The sequence below is a fragment of the Gymnodraco acuticeps genome, unplaced genomic scaffold (genome assembly GCF_902827175.1).
Source record: "Gymnodraco acuticeps unplaced genomic scaffold, fGymAcu1.1, whole genome shotgun sequence".
NCBI lineage: Eukaryota > Metazoa > Chordata > Actinopteri > Perciformes > Bathydraconidae > Gymnodraco > Gymnodraco acuticeps.
Genome location: NW_022990947.1, coordinates 3752812 through 3775871, shown reverse-complemented (window position 1 = coordinate 3775871; position 23060 = coordinate 3752812). Strand labels below are relative to the sequence as shown.

Sequence of the window (23060 nt, the reverse complement as noted above, 5' to 3'; positions counted from 1 at the left end):
CACACACACACACACACACACACACACACACACAGACAAAACACTTTAATTTGTCACAAACACATGGGAATATGCAAACACACACGTTATAAAAGATTCATACTCACTCTTAGCTACATTCTCTCTTTTATTTTATCATGGATTGTTTGTTAATTTGCTACAAAATGTGCTGTGAAGATAAGACATCTGTTATAATGCAGCCACCTAGTGCACACACTCCTAACAGAAGTGTTACAGTCGTGCCACCATCATCACACTTTCTCTCTCCGGCCCTCCTGTGAGTGATGGAGATCCATTATAATAGAAACTGGTTCTGCTCCATATATCGAAGATTTATGGCTCCACTTCTAAGCTTGCTGTGTGGCCAGCCATGACTGCGGGTGCACATGACGTGTTTTATATCATGTGTGTTAATTTGTGCATGCCTTTGTGCTTGAATATGTGTGTATGTGATCTCTGCAGCATTGCAGGAGATGATAAGGTAAATGGTTTCTCTTTCCACACTGGGACAAGGTCACAGTGAGCGTTCTGAGTGCTGCTCACAGGGACTGGAAGGATTATAGGTTTAATATGTAAATGGTTAAAACTGTAACATTTATAATATGAAACCGTAAATTACAGTAGATCAGTGCTTCTTGCCCTGACACTGACACGATCTCTTTACATTTGATCCTGTGTCTATGAAAACCACTGATAATAAACATCAACCATTCCTGCTGAGATGATTAAAGATCACTTTAAAGGAAGGTTGCAGTTTGAAAGTGATTCATAGTTTATAATAATGTACTTGTACATACCATATCAAAGACGCAAGATAGTAACAGGTGCAAGAATAACTCCATTTACTAGAAAAAACTAAATTGGCAAAGCCATCAGTTTGGAGGGGTTATGGAATATTCAAGTTTTTCTAAACAATACTAAAAGTCTGTGGCCATACTAGTGGAGTTGTTGAGATATTTCACTTAATGCCGCAAATGTACCTAATGCTGGTACTGGAGGAAAAGTCTGGTGATCACCGAAGTCAGTACGTATAACACAGATATTCCAGAACCAAAGTTGTGGATTTAACAGACCGGCAGTGTCCCCGATGGAGCCATGCGTCAGTATTGCTGAGTCTGTAGCTCCAGGCAAGAGTCCATTACTGTTGTAGGTCAGTGGTAGAAGAGGTTAAACTTAGCATTGTCTGTTGTGCAACTCATCATGAGATCAATACTACACTGGAGCTTCGAGGGTTTCACTCTGATATACGACATTATTTCCCGTCTCTTCACACTGCCTCTCTCAATTCCTACTCTCAGGTATAAAACAAAGGCTGCCTGGATTTACTAAACATTTACTGAGGAATGGTTTGATGGTAGGAGGCTATTCAAAAGAGGGATGGTGGTGTTGAGGGTAAGCATCTTGTTCCAAAGGTTTCTCTCCTTAATATAAATTGGATTACTTCCATAATTCATCTGCCTGACTGGAAGTGTTTGATCGGCCGCTTCTCTCTTCCAATCTTAAAGTCGGTGTAGCTTCAGAGGATAATTTGTATTTGTGTCCTGCCTCTATAACTTACTTTTAAAATCTGTTTTAAGATATTAATATCCCAGCTTTCCCTTTTTCCATAGCAGTCTAATCATTTAATGATCAAAAACATCCTTTTAAAGCCAACTTATTTATCATTACAACCGCATGCTGTGCAGGAAATCATTGAAGGAGCCCATACAACTTTATTTTATTTTCTAGAAGAGTTCCAACGTTTCCAAAGATAACCAATACAACAGGTCGAGTGTTTGTGAAAAATGTATAAAATAGGCAAGACATTTAGAATATTTTAATTGCATGGTCATGGAGATGTGGGTAAACATCATGTTGGATTTCCAACCATGAATGTATTTAAGGAAAATAGGAGTGCATAGAAACATAATACATATAGAAACAAATGTGTTTCTGAATCCCTTGGAAAAAGAAGAGGTTTAAACTCAGTCCTTATGCTCTACACGGATCCTCTGCATTGCTTTCCCCTCCCCTGTTTCCTGCACATTGATCTGTCTCTGTTGCATCCTGGTCAAGCCTCTGAATCGATCCTGTTTGATTGGGGGTACAGTAATTGGTGGTAAACAGAAACTGGCTTCAGAAGTGTTGTCACTGTCGAGAATGGGAGGACAATGTTGTCACACGTGCATGAAGACCTCCATACTCACTCAATTGGTAAATAAACAACAAATTGGTATTAAGTGGTAAATCCCTGTTTCCCTGAAGAGTGACAACAGATGAAAGCCACACATTTGTGTCGCATTTGTCGTAAAGGCATTCACTGCTTTTAAATTGGTTATTGTCGATGTAAAGAGGGGCAATTCCTTTTTTCTTACTCTCCTTTTCTTCCTTCCTGTGTGTGCAGATAGAAATGTGTGTGTGTGGTATCTTCACACAGGCATTGCAGAAGTTTAACGCACTTTCCCCTCACAGCATTTTAGCTCAGCCAATTAGGTATGCTGTGTCATGAAATGAGACGATAAGGACCAGTCATAATTAAGCTGGCATGCATATTAATTAAACAACAAGCGGTGTTTAACTGGGCCAGGGCACCCAGGGTCCTAGTGCTTGACTTGTAACAGCCACAGAGACATGATCAGAACAGATCATTCACCTGCTTTAGACTATAACTAACAATACTATGGCATATACCATCTCATTTAGAAAAGAGATTAACACCTTGTATAGTAATAGCTAATTTTAACAGAAAATATAATGTCTGTTTATTTTATTGGTAACCTCCATCCTTTCACAGGGGGAACACTTGTTTCAATTTGATCCATCCTCCTTTGTTCTTCTTTCGTATAATTGCAATGGAGTTACTTAGCATCTGTTTTACTGAAAGATAAATCCTTGGTGATTTGTGAAAAACCCAAACTGTTTTTGAATGACGTTCCACAATTGCAAAAGTATTTCCATAATCCTCAAAGACTCTTTTGTCCATCTGGATGAATAAACATTTTTGACAGTTGTATAAGTATCTAGAGTTAGAGAAATACTATGTTCATGATCAATTTGTATGACATGAACTAATATTTTCAATATTATAGATGGGGTTAAGTGAGATTATGAGTCTGATGTATTTCAAAACTGATTTGACTTCCGTAGGTTTACCAGATGTTGTTTTGAATATGCAATAGATTTTTTCTTCGCCTGGACTCGGCCGGCTCTGGAGGTTGTGTTGTGGAGGACGGATAGACACACTCGAACATACACGTCAAAGTGCACTTTGCTACTGCTAAACTGAATACACTCTACACGGAGGCTATATTTAAAGTGTGTGTATGTGTCTGTGTGTTCAAGCGGGGCAGAGAGAGCAGCACTTTGCCGTCATTAGGTGAGATCATGTAGAGACAGGATGACCGGGTTAATTTTTTATGCCCAGCCTTTGGATATATAAAATATGTATTCAGCCCTTGTTGGACATGACTAAGACTCTTTTTTATATCTCGTCCTCTCTGGCAGACTTAGTCAATCTTCCAGTCTTGCTTTATATTTGATCTTTTTTTAGCTCTATCTTTGCCAACTCTCTCTTTTCTCTCTGTTTGGCCCTGGTTCACTCTGTCTGGTCTTCTTTCTTGGCGTCAGTTCGTCTCTCTTCTACCCACAAGCATTGACCAGACAGAGGAAAGGTGTCGTTTGATGATCTGGCAAGTAACAGCTCACATCGTGGCAGTTTTCATCCTGTTTCTTTTATTGTTCTGCTCACTCCAAGTGTGTCTGTTTGTTTTTCAGATTTAACAGCTTAGTAACACTGTTGTCACAGTTCAGCTAAAATCCTAAAGATACACACACACACAGGCTGGCGAGCATGGAGACACAGACCATCACAGCTACACCCACAGAGACACTCTCTTGATGTAATGCTTACTTGTGTCACAGTGATATAACAGTAAACCTGAACCAGCCAATAGGGACATGCTGTGTTGCTGTGGCGGTGTAACAAAGGTCACATAGGCTCTGTGCACAAGATGGCGTCTATCAACTTCCGGCGGCTGGGTGTGCGGCTGAGTACTTCCGGTTTGAGTACAGAGTTTTGACAGCTTGACAGTTTGTTATGTCACACCGAGAGCGGATTTCGGGGTAAAGAAAAGCGATTGGCCTTCCAGTGTGTAAGAAAGTCGGCACTACATTGCTGTGTGCCCCTTTGTACAAATTCGTCCCGTTATCAGAATCAGAATACTTTTAGTCCCACAGAGGGGACATTTGCAGCGTTACAGCAGGAAAGGGCCACAGACAGCTTAGTGTTGAATATCTTACATGCGTTAAAAAGTACTAAGTTATAATATAATAAACAATATGCTAAAAAAAAGATAAAAAGTTACATAATTTTCAAAAATACAGATCAAAAACAAATCAAATCTACAAATCAAATCCTGTAGCAGTTCTTAGGATTTAGCAGCCCAGTATATATTACAGTTATTAAAGATGGCATATGTATATAAAGTATATATTGCACATAAAGCACATATTGCACATAGTTTGATGGTATTTAACAGCAGCAAGTTACAGAATGTTATTATCGGGAGATAAGTTTCCATTCATTTCGGCAAGCCTGGGCAACAACGATTAAAAGATTTCTTGCTCCCAAACCAATTGTGTATTTCATTACAAAAAGCAGTTATACCATACTATGTTTAGGTACTAATGAATTATATCCTCAAAACAAACGCACACATAAATAACAAAGGAAAATACATAATTTAATAAATCCACAATATGATAACATTTTACAGATTAATTTAATAAACGTTTACAGGTTGATGTTATATCGGGGGGAAAAATACATATTTAAACATTTCAATTAGTCTCTGCCTATTTAAGTAATGCTAGTTTATATAACAGATGAACAGATGTACAATATCCAGAAAGTAGATGCAAAAAATATATATAATGTGTGCATTTCCAACATATCCTCTGAATACTCTGAAAGAGTGTTAGTCGTTGAGTTGAGTAGTGAGCCATTCGTTTTTTTTTTCGTGGTGCGATGTCTGCTGAGAAGTCCTTGTATGCCTCGCTGACTTTGAGGACATCTGGGTCTGGCAGCTCCCCCCGCACGGCCTTGTAACGTGTACTCCTTTGAACATGTTTATATGATAATTAGGACTTTAAGAAAAATGTTACACTCAGACAACAATCACAAAGTTGTAGCAGGCTACATACAATTACTTAGGACAATAGATATTACCTTACACCGTCAGCAACTGTAAACTGCTTTGGCTTAGTGGAAGTGAACACCATGTCACTCACTCTGCCTGGTTTCACACCATATTAATTACACAAAAAAATTGTCAAATTAATTGAAAAGGTCGTTGATGCAACATACTAAATCAGCTCTTGGCACAAAGGAAATACTCATTAAACCGTGGATTGGTAGTGAACACATACTGTACTTACCATGGTTCTTGGCTTGTGTCATCGCTGCTCTGTTTCAGTGCAGCTGAGGACAGGGGGGACAGCAGCCAGGTTGAGTGTGGAGTAGTGTGCGGTCTGGAACAGCAGTGCAACATTGTGGTTGCAGAGTGCTGTTCCAGCTACACAGGAACACTTTGCCACTGCAATCTCCACAGGTGAGCAGTTCTTAAAACAAAATGTCAGTCATTTTACATTTAGGACACTGCTTCAATACAACACAGACAAATGAGAAAGCTGAGAGCAGGCTGATCAGGCAAGTAATAGGTGTGGGAAAAGGCTAAACCATGTCAGGTTGTCAGTCACATCACATACACAGAAGTTCTGCTGTTTGGAATACTGTAATTTGAGGACATTCAAACAGATACGCTTGTATAGCCTGTCTCAGCTCTCTCAATGTATTATCTTATATTATAACTACATCAAATAGTGTTAGTAGAACGTTGAACAGCTTAACATAGATGTAGGGTACAAAACCAGCACTTACCGAACTCTGGCCAATACAAATAATTGGACCCTACATGGATTATACTAACCATACAGTAAAGAACAGCAGCCGTCAGAAACAGTTTCTGGGGTTTCCATAAAAGCAGAGACGGTTTTCAACCTCTCATTAAGAATCTTTGATGAAAGCTAAGTTTGGGTTTAGCTAATGTATTTATCATTTTACACGAGAGGGTTACAAAACGAAAATAAATCTGTAGCCCCTTCATGCTACACACACATAGCTAGCTACCAGTTGATGTGAGCAAATGTATTGTCACTATGTAATCTGTTGCAACACGTCAGCTAGCTGGGCTTATTTGAATCCTAAATCAGAGGTTACCTACTCTAGCTACATGAAAACCCCAGAACATGAACCTGATTGAGGCTTTGAACCGATTAACACTTTTTATTTTCCTCCCTACTCTGAGATCGTGAGGCTTTTCATGCTTTCTCATGGACCTGTAACAGCTAGCCCTGATGCTCACTCTCCCTGAAGGTAGTTCTTTGTTTGAAACTGTGGGGAATTGGATATCATTCATGTTATCCAAAAAAACGTAATAGTACATCATTAAAACGCTTTACACTGTATCAACACTGTCAATTTGTCAAAGTTAGCCAGTAACTACAGCTTTGTTTGTCATTTACCTTCATAATTATCGACGTAGCTGGATATGTAGCTACATCTTGAACCCCTTTTCTCTTTTGCTCCTCGGGGCTGAGCCTGCCGCTTGTACCAGCCGATGTACATCACTGATGTTAACCTTCGGTAGGTCTTGGAGACATCGAGTGTAAAATAGTGCCTATATAATATCTATACGCTATCTATCGCTCTTCTCTCTACCGCTCTACTATAGACCGGAAGTTTACAACCGCACACCCAGCCGCCGGAAGTTGATTGATAGACGCCATCTTGTGCAACTAGCCAATTGGGCGTCCTCCTAATAGGCCATAAGGTGAACCCTGTTATCGTTTCAACCCGCTCCACAGAAGTGAAACTACACAATCTTTAGTTCATAAAAAAGAACAAGTCATGCTTATCCACCAAAAAAAATATCGTCGCTAAAATTCCTGCCAATTCTTCTAGGCACGTAATTATTGGCTGAACTAGACCCTTCGAAGCGTAATAATATCTTGGTCCAAAGTCGTGCCACGGTTCGTCACGTGATCGTGCTACACCAATTGGGTAGCTGCATATTGTCAACAGAAGTGAAAGATGGCGGCCGCCATGGTTACGCTAAACCAGACCAAATGGATTCTAAACAGTGCTGTATGCTTGTTTTATGTCATGTTTTGTCATATGTCTTAATACATCACTAAGTCCGAGGTATTTGCGTTATATACGCGGTATTTGTGAGAGGTTTTACTATCTGGGAACAGAGTTGACCATCGAATCAACATTGACTAGCAGCGTTTATCAGCCAACTCCAGCTACAAACAATTTCCCCACGGGGATTAATAAAGTATATCAAACTCATATTTATCAAACTATCATTCCTGGACTGCCATGTTCACATCGCTAGGTTCATTGGGATTATTCCATTAGACTGAGGACTTTTTGTCTGTCTGTTGTTACCCTGTACACGTTAAATGCACTCTTAAAATAAACATGACTTGATTTCTGCGTCCAAGAAGAAGGTTAACTTGTTACGTTAAGTAATTTAGATCAATAAAATGCAGTACTTCCAGGCTGAAGACTTTTCTTTTTGTTGCTGCTTTTAATTGAACTATTCATATCTTAGACTGCACTGTAACTTTTATCCATGTATTTTTTCTTTTAATGTTTCTTTTATTAGCTTTTCTTTTGAATGACTGATTTTAAATGCCATTTTCTTAATGTCTTTAATTTTTTGTAAAACACTTTGAATTGCCTTGTGTTGAAAAGTGCTATATAAATAAACTTGCCTTGCCTTACTTATACCAATGTCCATTGATTCATTTATTTACTCATTCATCCCTCCACAAATGAAAACAACACTGATGAACCATAAAAACGAGATTTATTACAAATATAAAAGGTATGACATAGAAAACAGTAGAAGGACATGTAATGTAGTATAATTGATTGGTGTCAGGCTGGGCGGAGCGGCTGATTGGTGCTGTGATTGCCTCAGCTGGTTAAAAGAGTCCTGCTGATTATACTCTGTTCTAGTACCAAAAACAAACGTATCTATGAGTGATGTGTGAGCGCGTCGGCCAGGCACTAAAACCAAAAGAACAGAAAAGAGCTTAAGAAAGATGGAAAGAAGGCTCTTTTATTCCTATTCCTCACTGTCAGTGTCAGGGCAGTCATCGTTCTCTTCCTCTGTTTCTTTTTTATTTGCACAATTTGAGCAACGACATAAGTCTGTGCAACAGAGTCCTGCAGAGAAGCATGAACATCTGCCTTTCTCACAGGCAGACTCTTTGCAGCTGCAGTGTATCACATGCAACACACTGTCAGGGGCAGGATTTCTTGTCATCCAGGTGACGTGTAAGTTCCCATCCTCTATTTCCCAACCATATCCAGCAGGTGATGGAGCATTCATTTCTCTTTTGAGACAGGACCTCATTATTGCTGCCTGGTAATTTGCCCTTTTGCAGTGCTGATGGAGGGCATCATGAGTAGGGGGAATGCTTAATTCTGGCAAGGCCGATGATGCCATACAGAAAGCCTTGTACCTAGCATCATTTACATGTTCGGCTGCTGGCTGATCATACAGGTGACATACATACCGGCAAAGAAGTGCAAATGTTGATTGCTCCAAGTCAAAGTTAGTACCTAAACTTCTGAAAGCCTTAAGATAGTCATCTTTCTCACATGCAACAGCAAATGACTTTATTTTGCCTTTGCCATAGAAAGCGCTTGTGGAGTCACACCCAGAGAACGTGTGAATTCCAATCAAGGCTGAACACACACTGGTTCCGAGAGCTGATGACACCATGGCAATGTCAATGATCCGTGTCCTGTTGCCAGTCCCTGTGAACACATATAAGCTGCATGGCAAATCTGCCTGCAGACTTACAGCAATGACTGCCACATCAGTGTCCGAGCTCTTGATGATGACAGCTTTGTGCTCCTGTGCAGCATGTTGGGCATGTAAAAACACCCGTGTGTCACATTCCTCATGATCACACTGCAGGTCTTCAACAACATCAACAGACTGTACACCCTCCATGACAGTTACACAGTGGCATTGATTTTGATGGGCAATGTACAAGCTGAGGTTTTTACCCACTGTTGTGAGGTCTGCATGTGTCCATGCCACATAAAGGAATTCGGCCAGTGCTTCCTTATTTTTTCCGTCAGAGAGAAACTTCTTCCACTGGGTTGGAGTTCTCTGATCTGGGCTGAAGATCGTTATTAGTTGTGACCCTGCATTAGCTCTACGGGACCGTTCTAGGCTTTTGATGCTGATGGGTGGATACCGGTCAGTGACAAAATCAATGCGTGTACACTTGTGATGCAAAGCAAGTTGGAGTATGCTCTGCAGTATGGTCTCTGCAAGCTCTCCAAATGTTGCTGGTCTGGATGGCATGGCCTGCATGACTGCCATGCCATCAAAAAGAATGGCACCACCTATTGGAACTTTGTCAACCAAGCACTCTCCACCTTTGCTCTGCAATAGATCCATGAGAGCTGATTTGTTTGTTTTGGCAAGTGAACCATCAGCACTTGCTAATGGATATGACACAGTTCCCAAGGAATATGACAGAATTTCCCTCATTTCAATTTTCCTGCTCTGGCCAAGGATGAGGAGCCTGGAAAATAACTTCTTGTCAGCACGCAAAATCACTTCCTTGCCTGCTGGTCAACACTTTGGTCATCTTTCTTCTCAGCAGCTTTCTGCAATTTGCCTAAACGGAAAAAAAGGACAACTCAATGAGTTTGTTGACGTATCTCTCACACATAATTGTACCTTTCAGTTATTCAACCACAGAGAATGTGTGTGTGTGTGTGTGTGTAGTGTGTGTGTGGGTGGGGGAGGGGGTTTGCTTACCTGCTTTTAATGTTTCAGCCTTACACAGTTGATCCCTTTGTCGCTTGCCTGCTTTGATGATCATTTTCTCCTTCATCTTGCATATAATGCACAGGGCAGGAAGGACGGGGCCAGAGCCTGCGATTGGCAGGCCTGACCTTGATCGTAGCTTCTCTGTTTGGCTTCGGTACGTGCTGCGAGACGTCGATGGGATGGGCTCGACCTCAAGGTCCTCCCTAACGTCTTGATCTCCCTCACGTGCGAGCCGTCTTTCCACCTTCGTCATGGCCTTTGTGTCGGTAAACCTTATGTAGCATGTGTGGTGGAAGCCAGCGTCCTCAGGAATATCTTCGAACTCGAAATCAAGACAGTGCTTGTGGTTTTCAGCCACCACGTTCCGAGAGTCTCCCTTCAAGCCGAGCGACCGTTGTAAGCTTGTCCTGTACGTATTCCATCTTGTATTGGTAAAACAATCAACCTTTTCGTGCTTCACAGACGTAATATGCATGTAACAATGTTTGTGTGTTGACAATTTTGACTTTTTGAGACTTTCTGGTGCGTTTTCCTCGTCTCCGCTACTCGATGAAACCATGGCGGCCGCCATCTTTCACTTCTGTTGACAATATGCAGCTACCCAATTGGTGTAGCACGATCACGTGATGAACCGTGGCACGACTTTGGACCAAGATATTATTACGCTTCGAAGGGAATAGTTCAGCCAATAATTACGTGCCTAGAAGAATTGGCAGGAATTTTAGCGACGAAAATTTTTTTGGTGGATAAGCATGAATCGTTCTTTTTTATGAACTAAAGATTGTGTAGTTTCACTTCTGTGGAGCGGGATTTCTTTTCTAAAGGACTTTTCGAGGTTCACCTTGCGGCCTATAACTGTTTATTACTGTCTTGAATACAATGTTTTTACAAGTAATACATTACTGATTGCACAATGAAAATGCAAACGTAGGCTACTACTCAACAGCAATAGTAGGTATCTATAATAGTTAGTTAAAACACTTGTGAGTTTTGTGACTCAGTCCCTTTGCTCAAAGGTATATTTAAACAACTCAAAGCCCTACACACCCATGTCACACCTTGTTTTCATGTTGTGTGATATAGACATCAATACTGACAGTCAACAGCTAGCTTAAACGTTAGCCTCAGTGACTACAGCTCTGCACAGGTCTCGAACCTCGCTGTGAAGTCCTGGGGTTTAATCACTAACTCCAATTCCTCAATGTAAGTCAATACATTACTAATGTTAGCAAACCAGCTAGCGATACAATTAAGACAACTTAAGAGATACTGTGAGTTGTATTTGCTTGTTTTCTGGTAGGGGCTTGCTTACGAACCAGCGCTACGAGCTAGCTTCTGCAGTAGTATAAGGCCTACCACATGTATACTGGTTGTAGTGTTTTCTATGTGTTTAAGCATTTCATCCACACAAAAATGGAATTTAAGAATAGTTTTTTCTTTGGCTTGTTAGTTACGTGTGCAGCATTATCTTCTTATTAAGGCATCTCAAATTAAGTACATCTCATGCAGACGGCAGACATTGCCAAAACAGTGCTGACGTTTGGCCGAGACTTGGTATCAATCCTTCCTTTACAGTTACAGTAAAACAGTGAACAAACTCTAACAAAAAGTAACGGAGGATAAGTAACTGTTTTTTAACTAAAATTCAAATTAATGATATCCCCCTTCATATTTTTAACATGGTTTCTATGTAGGTTACTTTATGGTGAATATGCCCTCGAGTTTGTGTGTGGCAGACTACAGTACAGATAGCAGAACAACTGGGGATGGTGTTTAATTAAATATGTATATGATAATGTGCGCTGTGTAGTGCGTTTCTGTGGTTAGCCTATATATGAACTCCTGTGTATTGTGTACAGTGTTCTTAATTTATATTGAATTGTTTTTCCTTTTTCGTTGCATTGACCTGAAATTGAATTTTAACTATTTCTGAGTGGCTGACATTCACAGGAAATATCTTGCATCTTTCGTAGCAGTTCTGTCCACATATACTGCAATTACTGCACATAACCAGATTGTTTGCTGAGAAATGGAGCATGACTCACCAGGAAATGTATTTAAAAGGTTGCCTGGTTGAGAAATTGCAGTGTTTATCAAACACAACATATGCACAGGACTTCATGACGGGTGTGGAGGTCTCATTTCATTAAGGAGAAATCAGTTGGAAGTAAACAACAATATTTAATCTCAGGTTGACAACTAGAGGGACTCTGACAATAATGCTTGAGTGACTTAAGGGGGTCTGGAAACTCTCAATTAAATCTACCAAAACATTGTCAAGACAGTGATGATGATGAGGAAGGTGTCAACTGAAGGTAAGGAGAAATAAGCCAAAGAGAAATGTAGGCAGAATTTTTGCCGACTTCAATTTTCAGAACCGGAGGTTGGAGCCAGAGTGCGTAAAAGCTGCTTATGTGTGCATACTGACATTAGTGTTAATTGGCAGCTTAACAAGTTGTTAACTGACAAGATGTGGCCAACAATATAGAAGTGTGTGTGTGTGTATGTGTGTGTGTCTAGTGCTGAGTAAACACAACAAGGGCGAACAGACGATTTCCCTCTGAATCAATCAATCCTGCTTAACTGAGCACAGCATCACCTCCATCAGCAGGTTATAGGAAACACATTCACACGCACACCCCAACACACACATGATCTAATGACTTGAGGTGAACTGTGATGCATATAAAATGACAAAAGGGCAATCTCAGGAATATTGAATATTAAATCAATAGGTTGGGAAGGTGAGAATGGAAGTTTGGTGATTGGATGGTCAAACGCGCAGCATACATGCAATGTATATTTAATTTATGTGTGTTTGTGTTTTTTGGTGTATGTGTATGTGTCAATGCAAACATAGTAGCACCTTATTTACTCCTGGTGTTTACCTGGGTTGTGTTGTGGTCAGCTTCACACTTACTATAGACTTAAACATGAGAATGCTTGTGTGTCTGTATGTGATGAGTAGTTATTGACTGAGGAGCAGGTAATAAATGAGTGATTATTGATCTCTCTATGTCTGCTCTGTGTTTATAAACTGTATGGACTTTATTTACTGACATGTTAGGAGGCTGGAATATGACCTCAGGAAATAGTGTTGCCAAGAGACCTATAACTAATGGAAATATTACCCAAGAGGGGAATGTTTGCTGAGAAATGACACAATGATGCATCTGGGAGGTTTAAGTGATTAATCATGGATGGAGAAAAAGTAGTGAATTTTTACTTTCAACTAAATCACATCATTGATTTACATGTTCATGTGTTTCGTTCCTTCTTCTGCCTTACAGAGAGACACCAAAGGCCAGTTCCTGTTGGACCATGTGTGTAACCACTACAACCTGCTTGAGAGAGACTACTTTGGTATTCGATATGTGGACCCTGAGAAACAGAGGGTAACGATCAAAAACACAAACCTTTTTTAATTGATGAACCGATTTGTTTGATGACAGTAAAATAATTGTCAACTATTTTGATAATCGTTAATTGTAAAAGTATTTTTTTTCTCTCAATTCAATAATTTCTGTCTATTATTTGTTTTATATCATATTAAGGATTTTTGAATATCTTTAGGTTTCAAACTGACAAATTATTAATCGATAAACTGAGTAAGAATTCTCAATATTAAGCAACAATGGAAATGAACATTAGTTGCAGTTCTGATTAATGTATTTGTTGCAATGACTTTTAACTGCTGGTTTTGTACATCTAATAATCCAAAACATAAAAATGTGTGGTTTCAAATGAGAGAAACAGAGAGAAAGAGTGAATACTCACATAAAGTACATTTTATACAATGTATTTACTTTTTTTACGTCAGCACATCGTATGACAAGTATAGCAAAAAAACAAATAAAAAAAGAATAATTTCTCTGAATAAAAGTTGCAAGGTCCAAAAACATTACATTTGTCATTTTGCTTAGGTGGATTGTGTCATATAATTAATCACAATAATAACAAGATATTAAAGATATTAAAATATATTTTTATATTTGAAATTGTTTGTTTGTAGCCTTTATTTAACCAGGTGAAAGCCCCTTGAGATCAAAAGATCTCTTTTTCAAGGGTGACCTGCAGCTAACTATACTCTTTTTAACTGCTCTGCTCTTGGTATCTGTATGTCTCTCGATATCTCTCTATCTCTCTCACTTTCTCAGCACTGGCTGGAGCCCAATAAGCCCGTGGTGAGGCAGATGAAGTGTAAGTGTCACATCTGCTCCCTCTGTGTTTTTCCCTTGCGTTTTGCATCAGAGTGTGTGTACATAAATATGAGTTTGAAATGCGTGTGTGTGTTTGTGTGTGTTTGTTTATGCAAACCTTCCTGAGAGCAGCTTCAGTGCAAGGAGGTCGAACTCCACAACAAACATACAACACCACAGGGATCAAGCCTCTGGATGTTTATAGAGTGGCGAAGTCACGCCCATCTACTTCCGATCCATGGGACCTTATTTCGGAAAAATTATGTATTGAAGTCAATGGAGAGAGAAAACGTACTGTATCTTTCGATCCCGTTTGAATTGTGCCACAAATTACACATATGATGTTTGTCAATCTTAACAAATAATTTCCATGTAAAAAAAGTCACAGTTTGCCGTAAAACTGTTGAAATATAAGACTATGAAAAATCCGCAACTAGAAAGACTACAAATCCCAGAGTCGCGTAAGTGATGTCATAACTGATGTCACAATTGTTTTCCTCCACCAAATAAGAGATAGCTAAGATAAGATAAGATCACTTTAACAAGATGCCTGTGTGCTTAGTACTAGGTTGTTATCATACCAGCAATGGGTCTTGCTCGTTCTTTCGCTTCATGCATTTTCATAATTGTATTTAGGAAATGGACTCTTATACAAGTTTTAGTGCCTTACCACCCACTTTATCCCCAGGACAGATTGCTCACAATACCACTTGAGCAATGAGCAGTGACAGTCAGATACCACAGGTAATAAATAGAGACACACAACAAAGATAAAGTGACACAACACACTGCCAGAGGAACAAGTGTCCCAGAAAAGAAATAAACTCACAGACAAGTAAGGGAAATACACAGGCATGGCAGAGCAGCATGAGCCTGATCTCTGGCACAGACCGGCTTCAGAGGACAGTTTCATAGATCAGGCGTCGTTTCAGCTTCACACAGCGACATAGACTGATTGTTCTTGACCATCACTAATGAAAGGTTGCAGATTTGATCTGAGCCCCAGTAAATTGCTTTGCTTGTCCAGAGGTGTTTATGCACTCATTTTAAATGCCAATTAATTAGGTTTTATCAGTGGTTATCACTACCGTTGTTTAAAGTGAAAGTGTAACTGTACTTTGTAAACACAAAGACAATGTTGGTCCTGTGTTTTGCTCTACTTGAGTATTTTGAATTTTATGTAACATTATATTTCCTTTCCGCTACAGTTCATATGCAAATATTGTACTTTTTACTACATTAATTGACAGCTTGCAAATTCAGACTTTTAAAATATGAAATATAGACCAACAAAAATGAATGGTATATTATATAAAATATATATGTATATAAGATTGACTGTTCTGCATGATAATTACTTAAACTTCGTCGAATGTATGTAAGATAATTTACTGTAAAAAAATGTGTACTTTTTCTTAAACCTTAAATATTTTAAATACAATACATTACACTGCAGTATTGCTACTTTCCCTCGAGTTCAGGATCTTTACTTATATGTTCTGACTGTGGCACAAGGAAAGAGACAGCAATCAGTGCAGTTTCAAAAATGCAGATGCAAGATCACGTTGCAGTGAATTGTGACATAACTTCATTTTTGGAAATAAATGTTTTATTCTTCTCCTGGTAAGGAGTATTTAAAGGAACAAGGGAATCTGAGTCTGCCTTTGCTTCATAAAATGTTTAAACCCATTTCGCTTTGTCAGCCACTTTTTCCACACAGATCTGGCAGAAAAAATCATGAAGCAAACATTTTGTTGTGATTACCATGCACCTTGGTGTCCTTTACCTCTTCTTGCTCTTGTTTACATCTCTATATAGTCGGGAAGATATTGTCTTTCATTCTGATAGACTGATGCCAAATCCTGATTCACTTCTGATGCTTTGCTGCAGAGTGTCCCAGTGTGATGTTTGCATACATTTGACCAATGTGCCATTAGCAAAACTTGTCTGTAGTTCACCCACCCTTTTAATAACTGTCCTGTTCTCTCCATCTCGCTATAAATTAATAAAGCAGCTATTAGCGGTGCGTTATGCTTCATCAGAACTTGTGCGAGAGGGCAAGGGGGAGAGGGTGAGGAGACCAGCGGAAATTTGACTGAGAGACGGAGAAGGAGGAAGAGAGAAAGAGGGGGGAAAGAGTGATGAAGAGGAAATGTGCAGGGGGCTAATTCAGAGGGGAGAGAGAGGAGACAGTGATAGATAATGAAGCTAAAGAAAGAAGTCAGATCAGGGAGGAAAAGAGGAGATTTGTGAGACAGTTTGAGATGAGAGGCTGACAGAGAGTGAAAGAAAGGAAAATAGATGAGACGGAGGGATTGAGGACGCGAGGTTCATAGATCTGAGTCGTATTGACACATCACTTCTCCCTGTGGCAGCATTTACGATCAAATTAGGATGTGTGGCTTGTAATTTATTTTCTCTCTGCGCGTCTACGCTTACGTGCATATGCGTCACATCGTGTGTGAGCATACTATTGTGCCAATTCACTTCCCCTGAAATGTTTTTTTAAAAGCATCTTGGTCCCTTAAGCCTGCGCAAAAAGCAGCTACAATTCTTTGAGCAATTCATATTGCTCAGCATGTATTATGTAGATGTGTGCTGTTTTCCATTGCTAGATAATACCGCAGAGGATCCCACCATTGAAGTCAGAGTGGTGAGGACACTCAGTAAAGATCTTTGCTCCCATGTTAGATGATACTCAGTTTCCTCTTATTTCCTTCTTTTGTTCTTTGTACATCCTTCTTTTTTTGCTTTCTACCCCAAAACGACGTTGCTCTATCAAAGCCTTAGGATTTGATATTATTTCCCCAAAACTTATTTCTGAAAGATTTTCCCAAATACCCTTTTATTCCATTACTTCACTGTATTAGTTGCATATCATACAACTGTGAAAAACACATAGCACTATTATTACTTTACATGTTCAGCAGAATATCAGTAAGGTTAACAAACCCCTTTTCCCCACTCTCAACAGGAAGTGTAAATGTCTGTGCATCATGCACATTTAGCAAACTTCAAGGGGTACACTTTGAATTTTGCACGTTTGTGCATGAATGTGTTTTTATATGCAACTCTTTCTCTGATCAGTGAGACACCAGAGGGGAGTTTAAGCTGCTGCTGCTGTCGTTTAATCCGAGCCCGGCATCACTGACTTTGTGTGTGTGTTTGTGTGTGTGAATGTACGTAAGTGTGTGTATGTATGTACCCGTGCACATTCAAATATCATTCTAACACACACACACACACACACACACACACACACACACACACAATCAGAAATGAAAGGCTTTAGGACTCCATTAAAAGGAAAAGAAACAGAGCACCGATTAATTGAGGCCCTTTTCATGTGAACGTGTGTGTGTGTGTGTGTGTGTGTGTGTGTGTGTGTGTGTGTGTGTGTGTGTGTGTGTGTGTGTGTGAGTGTGTGTGTGTGTGTGTTTGTGATGAGTAATTACTGTAATTATCAAATGACTAATCAGTATTAGAGGCATACTCTGATTTCATTTTTAGGTCTCCAACTTATTGTTCTCCTCAGTTTTGTGTAATCCTCATTGCTCTGTTTCTGTCTTGCACTCATTCATGATCTCTGCCTTTTCTTCTGCCCTCTCCTCTCATAGTTCATTTGTTTTCTTGTCTTCAGCAGCCCATCAGCCATACACGATGTGTTTCCGGCTCAAGTTTTATCCCAACGAGCCAATGAAAATAAGAGAGGAACTCACCAGGTAAATAAAGTGCCTCGCTCTCTTTCCCTTGTTTGAGAGCAGCCTTGTTAAATTTATATTAACTACCATTTCAGCTCAGTGTTAATAGCTTGATGATAGTTTGAGGGCTCATTAATGACTGATTCTTTCTAGGTCCTTTGCAAGCATGTTAAAAAAACATGTGTTCAGTAATAGCATCCTATTCTTATTTTTGGAAAAGTATTTATTTGAAATTCATCATTTTCATATTATCACTCTAACTGCAAGTGGCACTGTACACACTTACAACGAAAATGTTTACAGTATGTTTGATAATCACTTTACAGCCTGGCTCTACCAATGGTTTATTTTTATTTACATTTGTTTTCTTTTTTTTCAATTGAGCAAGGGAAGCTTTCACCTTCCTTTTACAATAAAAAAACAAACAAAGGAATAAAAACAAAGCTGTGAGATTATGTTTTCATTAATTAATTTGTTTTATTTCAAAGTAAGTATAAGTCTCTTATTTATTCAATGTTTACTAAAACAACCTTTGGGAGATTTTTGATGTAGTACAACTGAACGTTTTTACAAACCCTCCTCCTCCCTAATGTACACACACACACACACACACACACACACACACACACACACACACACACACACACACACACACACACACACACACACACACACTCTAAGGCAGGGTGATCATGAGAGATGCTCACTCATCTGAGCCATCATGTCTCACCATCTCTCTCTTCTGTTTCTCCATCCCTGCTTTTCCATCTTTATATTTCTCATCCATATCCCTCCACTCCTCATCATTTCTTCCCTAAGGTGTCTCCTCCCTCCCTTCTGTCACTCTCTCTCTGTCCTCCTTCTTCCTCCCTGTATCACAGCACTCACATCTCTCAACTCATTTTGGCATATCTCCCTGTTCCCCTCAGCTTTTATTACCTAAATGTGTTTTTGGACATCATCAATGTCATTAAATTGTTCCTCACTGTTTCTCAGCTTCCTCCTTCCTTGGGATGTCCTTCAGTTTAGGAAACGTCTTTCTAGATTTTTCATTCGTCATGCTTTTTTACTCCACGGTCCTTGCGTTTTTGAAATACTGTTTATTCATGTGTCTATTTATTTTCAAAGCTAGTGTTAGAAAAAACAACTACAAACTCTTCTCTGAGTCCTCAAGGAGCACCAGTACTCTACATCGCTGCTGGTGAATTCAGAGTAGACATAAAAGTTAAAGTCGAGCTGAGTTTGGAAAGTTCACAAGGAACTGCCGTCAGTGATTACATCCAATGAAGTGCCCAATATCAAGCTCTTTTTGGATTTATTTGTCATCATACAGGACGGGTGGCGCAGTGGTCTGTGCATCTGATCAGCAGATCAAGGGGGGTGCTGGGAAACTCCAGTGCGAAACCCGCTCCTGCCGCCACTGCGTCAGGCCGTTGTGTCCTTGGGCAAGACACTTCACCCGGATTTGCTCCTGTGGGTATTGTCCACAGTACATGTATGATACTAATGTGTACTTGTAAAAGCGCCTCGATGACTTCGAGGCGTGAAGATGGACGGTGTTGCGCAGTGCGCTGTGCAATGATCATCAGATCAAGGGGTGAAACCCGCCGTCACTGTGTCTGTAAAAGCCGTTGTGTCCTTGGGCAAGACACTTCACCTGAACTTGCTCCTGTGGGTATTGTCCACAGTGGTGACCATTGCATGTATGATATGTGTAATGTGTATTTGTAAAGCGCTTTGAGCATCTGGAAAAGCGCTATAATAAATGTAAGGAATTATTATTATCATCAAAATCCCCAAAACGATTATGCTAATGTGTGTGTGTGCTGCATATGTACTCCAATTAACAGGATGTTATTTGAAGTCTGCCATTTTCATGCTCAACTTTTCCAACCAGACATTAAGAAACAACCCAGTATTCATATGACTAGGCAAGGGAAGGCAAGGCAAGTTTATTTATATAGCACCTTTCAACACAAGGCAATTCAAGGTGCTTTACAAAAATGAAAGACATTCAGACAAAGGCATTTAAAAACAGTCATTAAAACACATCCATATCAGGGGATTCTGCAATGCAGAGAGTTGTATATACATACGCTCATACATACTTACATACATACATACATACTTTCATTCATACATACATACATACATACTTACATTCATACTTACATACATACATACATACATACATACATACATACATACATACATACATACATACATACATACATACATACTTTCATACATACATACATACATACATACATACATACATACTTTCATTCATACATACATACATACATACATACATACATACATACATACATACATACATTCATACATACATACATACATACATACATACATACATTCTGTATAAAGTGTAAGAGTTGGGCAGGATGGGGTGATAAATGAATGCAGTTCAGTAATCATCACAGACTTACAAATAAAGTTTCAATTGGTATTAACCATAACCACAATCTTTCTGGAACATTCACCAAACCATATTTTCCATGTTAAGAGTGTAGACTTTATTTTGTATTATTTAATTTGCATGAATTTAACTTGCTTCCTGATATTATGGAGTGCAGTCAAAGCACTGCTGACCTACATAGAATTAAACCATGCAGTGAAATGGGGAAACAAATTGGGAGTGAGAGACGAAGACACAAAAGACGAAAGGGAGAAATGTTTTTTTCTATGTAAAAAAAGTAATACGTTTTTTATAAGAGCAATTGGTCCAATCTTTAACCATGCTATGTCTAAAATTGTATAGATAAAAAAAATAAAGTCTACTGGCGATAAAATAATAAGATAAAGAGATGTTAAAATAAAACACAGAGGTGTTTCAGATTAATGACTTCCTATTATATAAAACAAGGAAAGAGTAAAAGATCAAAACAAGATTTCAGGAAAGGAAATATATGTGGAGAAGAATGAGAGTGGAGGAATCTCTGCATGAGACGAAGAAGAAAATAAAGAACGTTATATCAAACACAACTGAAAAGGTCATATAAATAAAGATTTAAAGTGCTAGACCGACTCTATAAATAAAACTATTTAGCTAAAGCAGCTAGCTTTTCACTCCATTCAATCTTCCATGCTCTCCATCTGCTGCTCAATTCAGAAACCAAGTTTGATTCAGCTGACTGTGAAAACTCATCTGGCAACGTGTTTCATTATAAGTTCAGCACCACTGTCGCTTCTTGTCCCCTTGGTAATGCGAGACAAGTCAGCAGCAAGCCTTAACTTGCCTGCATTTAAGCCGTTTCCATAGTAACGACAATACCATACGGTAGTTGTTACTAGAGCGATGCTCTCTCTAACTGCCGTAGTAACAGAGCTATTTTGTGTGTGTGTGTGTGTGTGTGTGTGTTTCCAGGTATCTGCTGTACCTCCAGCTAAAGAGAGATATATACCACGGCCGTCTCCTCTGCCCTTTTGCTGAAGCTGCATATCTGGGAGCCTGCATCATACAGGGTGAGGCAGCCATTAGATTTAGTTTACATCTATTGACAGTAAATCCACATATGATTTTCCATGTTACAGTTTGATCACGTTTTAGGGTGGGATATCTAGACAATATTTCCTTAATGTCTTTTACACTTCCATCACGTAAAAAACTGGCAAGTTAATGTTAGCTTTTTGGGCGTTAAATATCTAGTAGCAATCAACCAATCAATCAACGTTTATTTATATAGCCCAATATCACACATTTTACATTTTTCTATGGGGGCCCTCATCCTTAGACCCTCACATCTGATAAGGAAAAACACCCAAAGAAATCCCACAACCCGCAACTATTTTCTACGTAAGGACTAGTTTGTGTATGAAACCTGCTAATAATGTGTAATGTAAATCTCCACTTAGTTAACACTCGTCTTAACTAGGCTATATCTGTAGGAAGAGCTCCATTCGTCTCATTAACCTGCTACATTTCAAGTCATCAGCCTTTTGTTGAAATCCGACTCTTGAGGATTTATTTGAGCTTTTAAGTTAATTATTAGCAATGTTAAATCACAGTGTGGAGACACTTGCTTTAATAAGGATTAAGGGTGGAATTAACTGTATCATAAACGAACCCCTCTGGAAGATGCACACATCTCTGCTCTGAGCTAACTCTGATTGGTTCATATCCCCAGAGAGAGCAGTATGAGTGGCTGAGTAATCTCCACAGTGAGTCTGCAGCGTATCATTGGCTGCTCCGATTAACAGAGGCAGGTCCCTCCCTGTCAGGGTGATGATAACAGAGCCTCAGAATAGGTTGAGGATTACTGTATAATTAAACTCCAGGCAAGTTTCCTATTTAACCTTTATTGTTACTGCTAATTAAGAACGGATTAAAAAGAGAAATTGGTGTCTGTTGGGGCTTTGTACTTGATTCAATGAGGAAAATATGTATCTATTAGGGTTATCTCAGCTCCCTACAGCCATGCAACCTTTAAAATGAAATCACTACCCTACATAAATGTCCCAATATGCAAGGTTAATGGACTCTATTTTATATGATGCTGAATTGCTAGCGTTTAAAAATGTGTATTATTCCTTTGAAACACATGTACACATTTTCCTAACTGCACTCTTTTTTAGACGGTTGTCACACAGATATAATCTCTGTCTTTAGCTGAGCTTGGGGACTACGACCCAGAAGAGCACCCGTCAGACTACATCAGAGACTTCAAGCTGTTCCCTAAACAGTCCCTGAAACTGGAGAGGAAGATTATGGAGATACACAAGAATGAGCTCAGGTAAAACAGATATGTGTGTGTGTGTGTGTGTGTGTGTGTGTGTGTGTGTGTGTGTGTGTGTGTGTGTGTGTGTGTGTGTGTGTGTGTGTGTGTGTGTGTGTGTGTGTGTGTGTGTGTGTGTGTGTGTGTGTGTGTGTGTGTGTGTGTGTGTGTGTGTGTGTGTGTGTATTTGTGTGTGTCGCCTGGGTGAGCTTGTTTGTTTTCTGGAGCTGCGTCTTTGTGATCAGTTTACTGTTTGATTGTGATGACATGCGTGGATGCTCACTCCTGTGATCTGTGTTTTCAAAACAGGCTGTGAAGACAATTGTCCACTGCAAACAAAAAAGCGTTTTCTGTTGTTCTGGGTAGAGACCAAATGTGATGATGTCTAGAGATTTGTGGTGCATTGTATTGCAGTTGGTTATTTCAGTTGTAAGTAAATAAAAACTTTTAGAAATGAATTTTCAGGGCAATGTGCATGTTTTATTCATTCCTGTCGTAGTTTGACACAGTGCTTGCTACTAC

The 23060-nt window shown here is 39.4% G+C and overlaps 1 protein-coding gene across 7 annotated transcripts in view; it reads left to right on the top strand.

The window, feature by feature from the left end:
- frmd3 (FERM domain containing 3) overlaps positions 1 to 23060 on the top strand; it is a 61381-nt gene that overhangs the window by 5665 nt on the left and 32656 nt on the right. For 3 of the 7 annotated variants that reach the window (XM_034234871.1, XM_034234870.1, XM_034234868.1), the window contains exons 2-6: positions 13196 to 13300; positions 14063 to 14105; positions 17745 to 17826; positions 21191 to 21288; positions 22433 to 22556. In XM_034234871.1, the coding sequence (XP_034090762.1) occupies positions 13196 to 13300; positions 14063 to 14105; positions 17745 to 17826; positions 21191 to 21288; positions 22433 to 22556 (452 nt within the window). Of the gene's footprint in view, positions 1 to 12105; positions 12221 to 13195; positions 13301 to 14062; positions 14106 to 17744; positions 17827 to 21190; positions 21289 to 22432; positions 22557 to 23060 lie in introns of those variants that run through there. The other 4 variants (XM_034234872.1, XM_034234869.1, XM_034234874.1 and 1 more) reach the window with 3 other exon arrangements.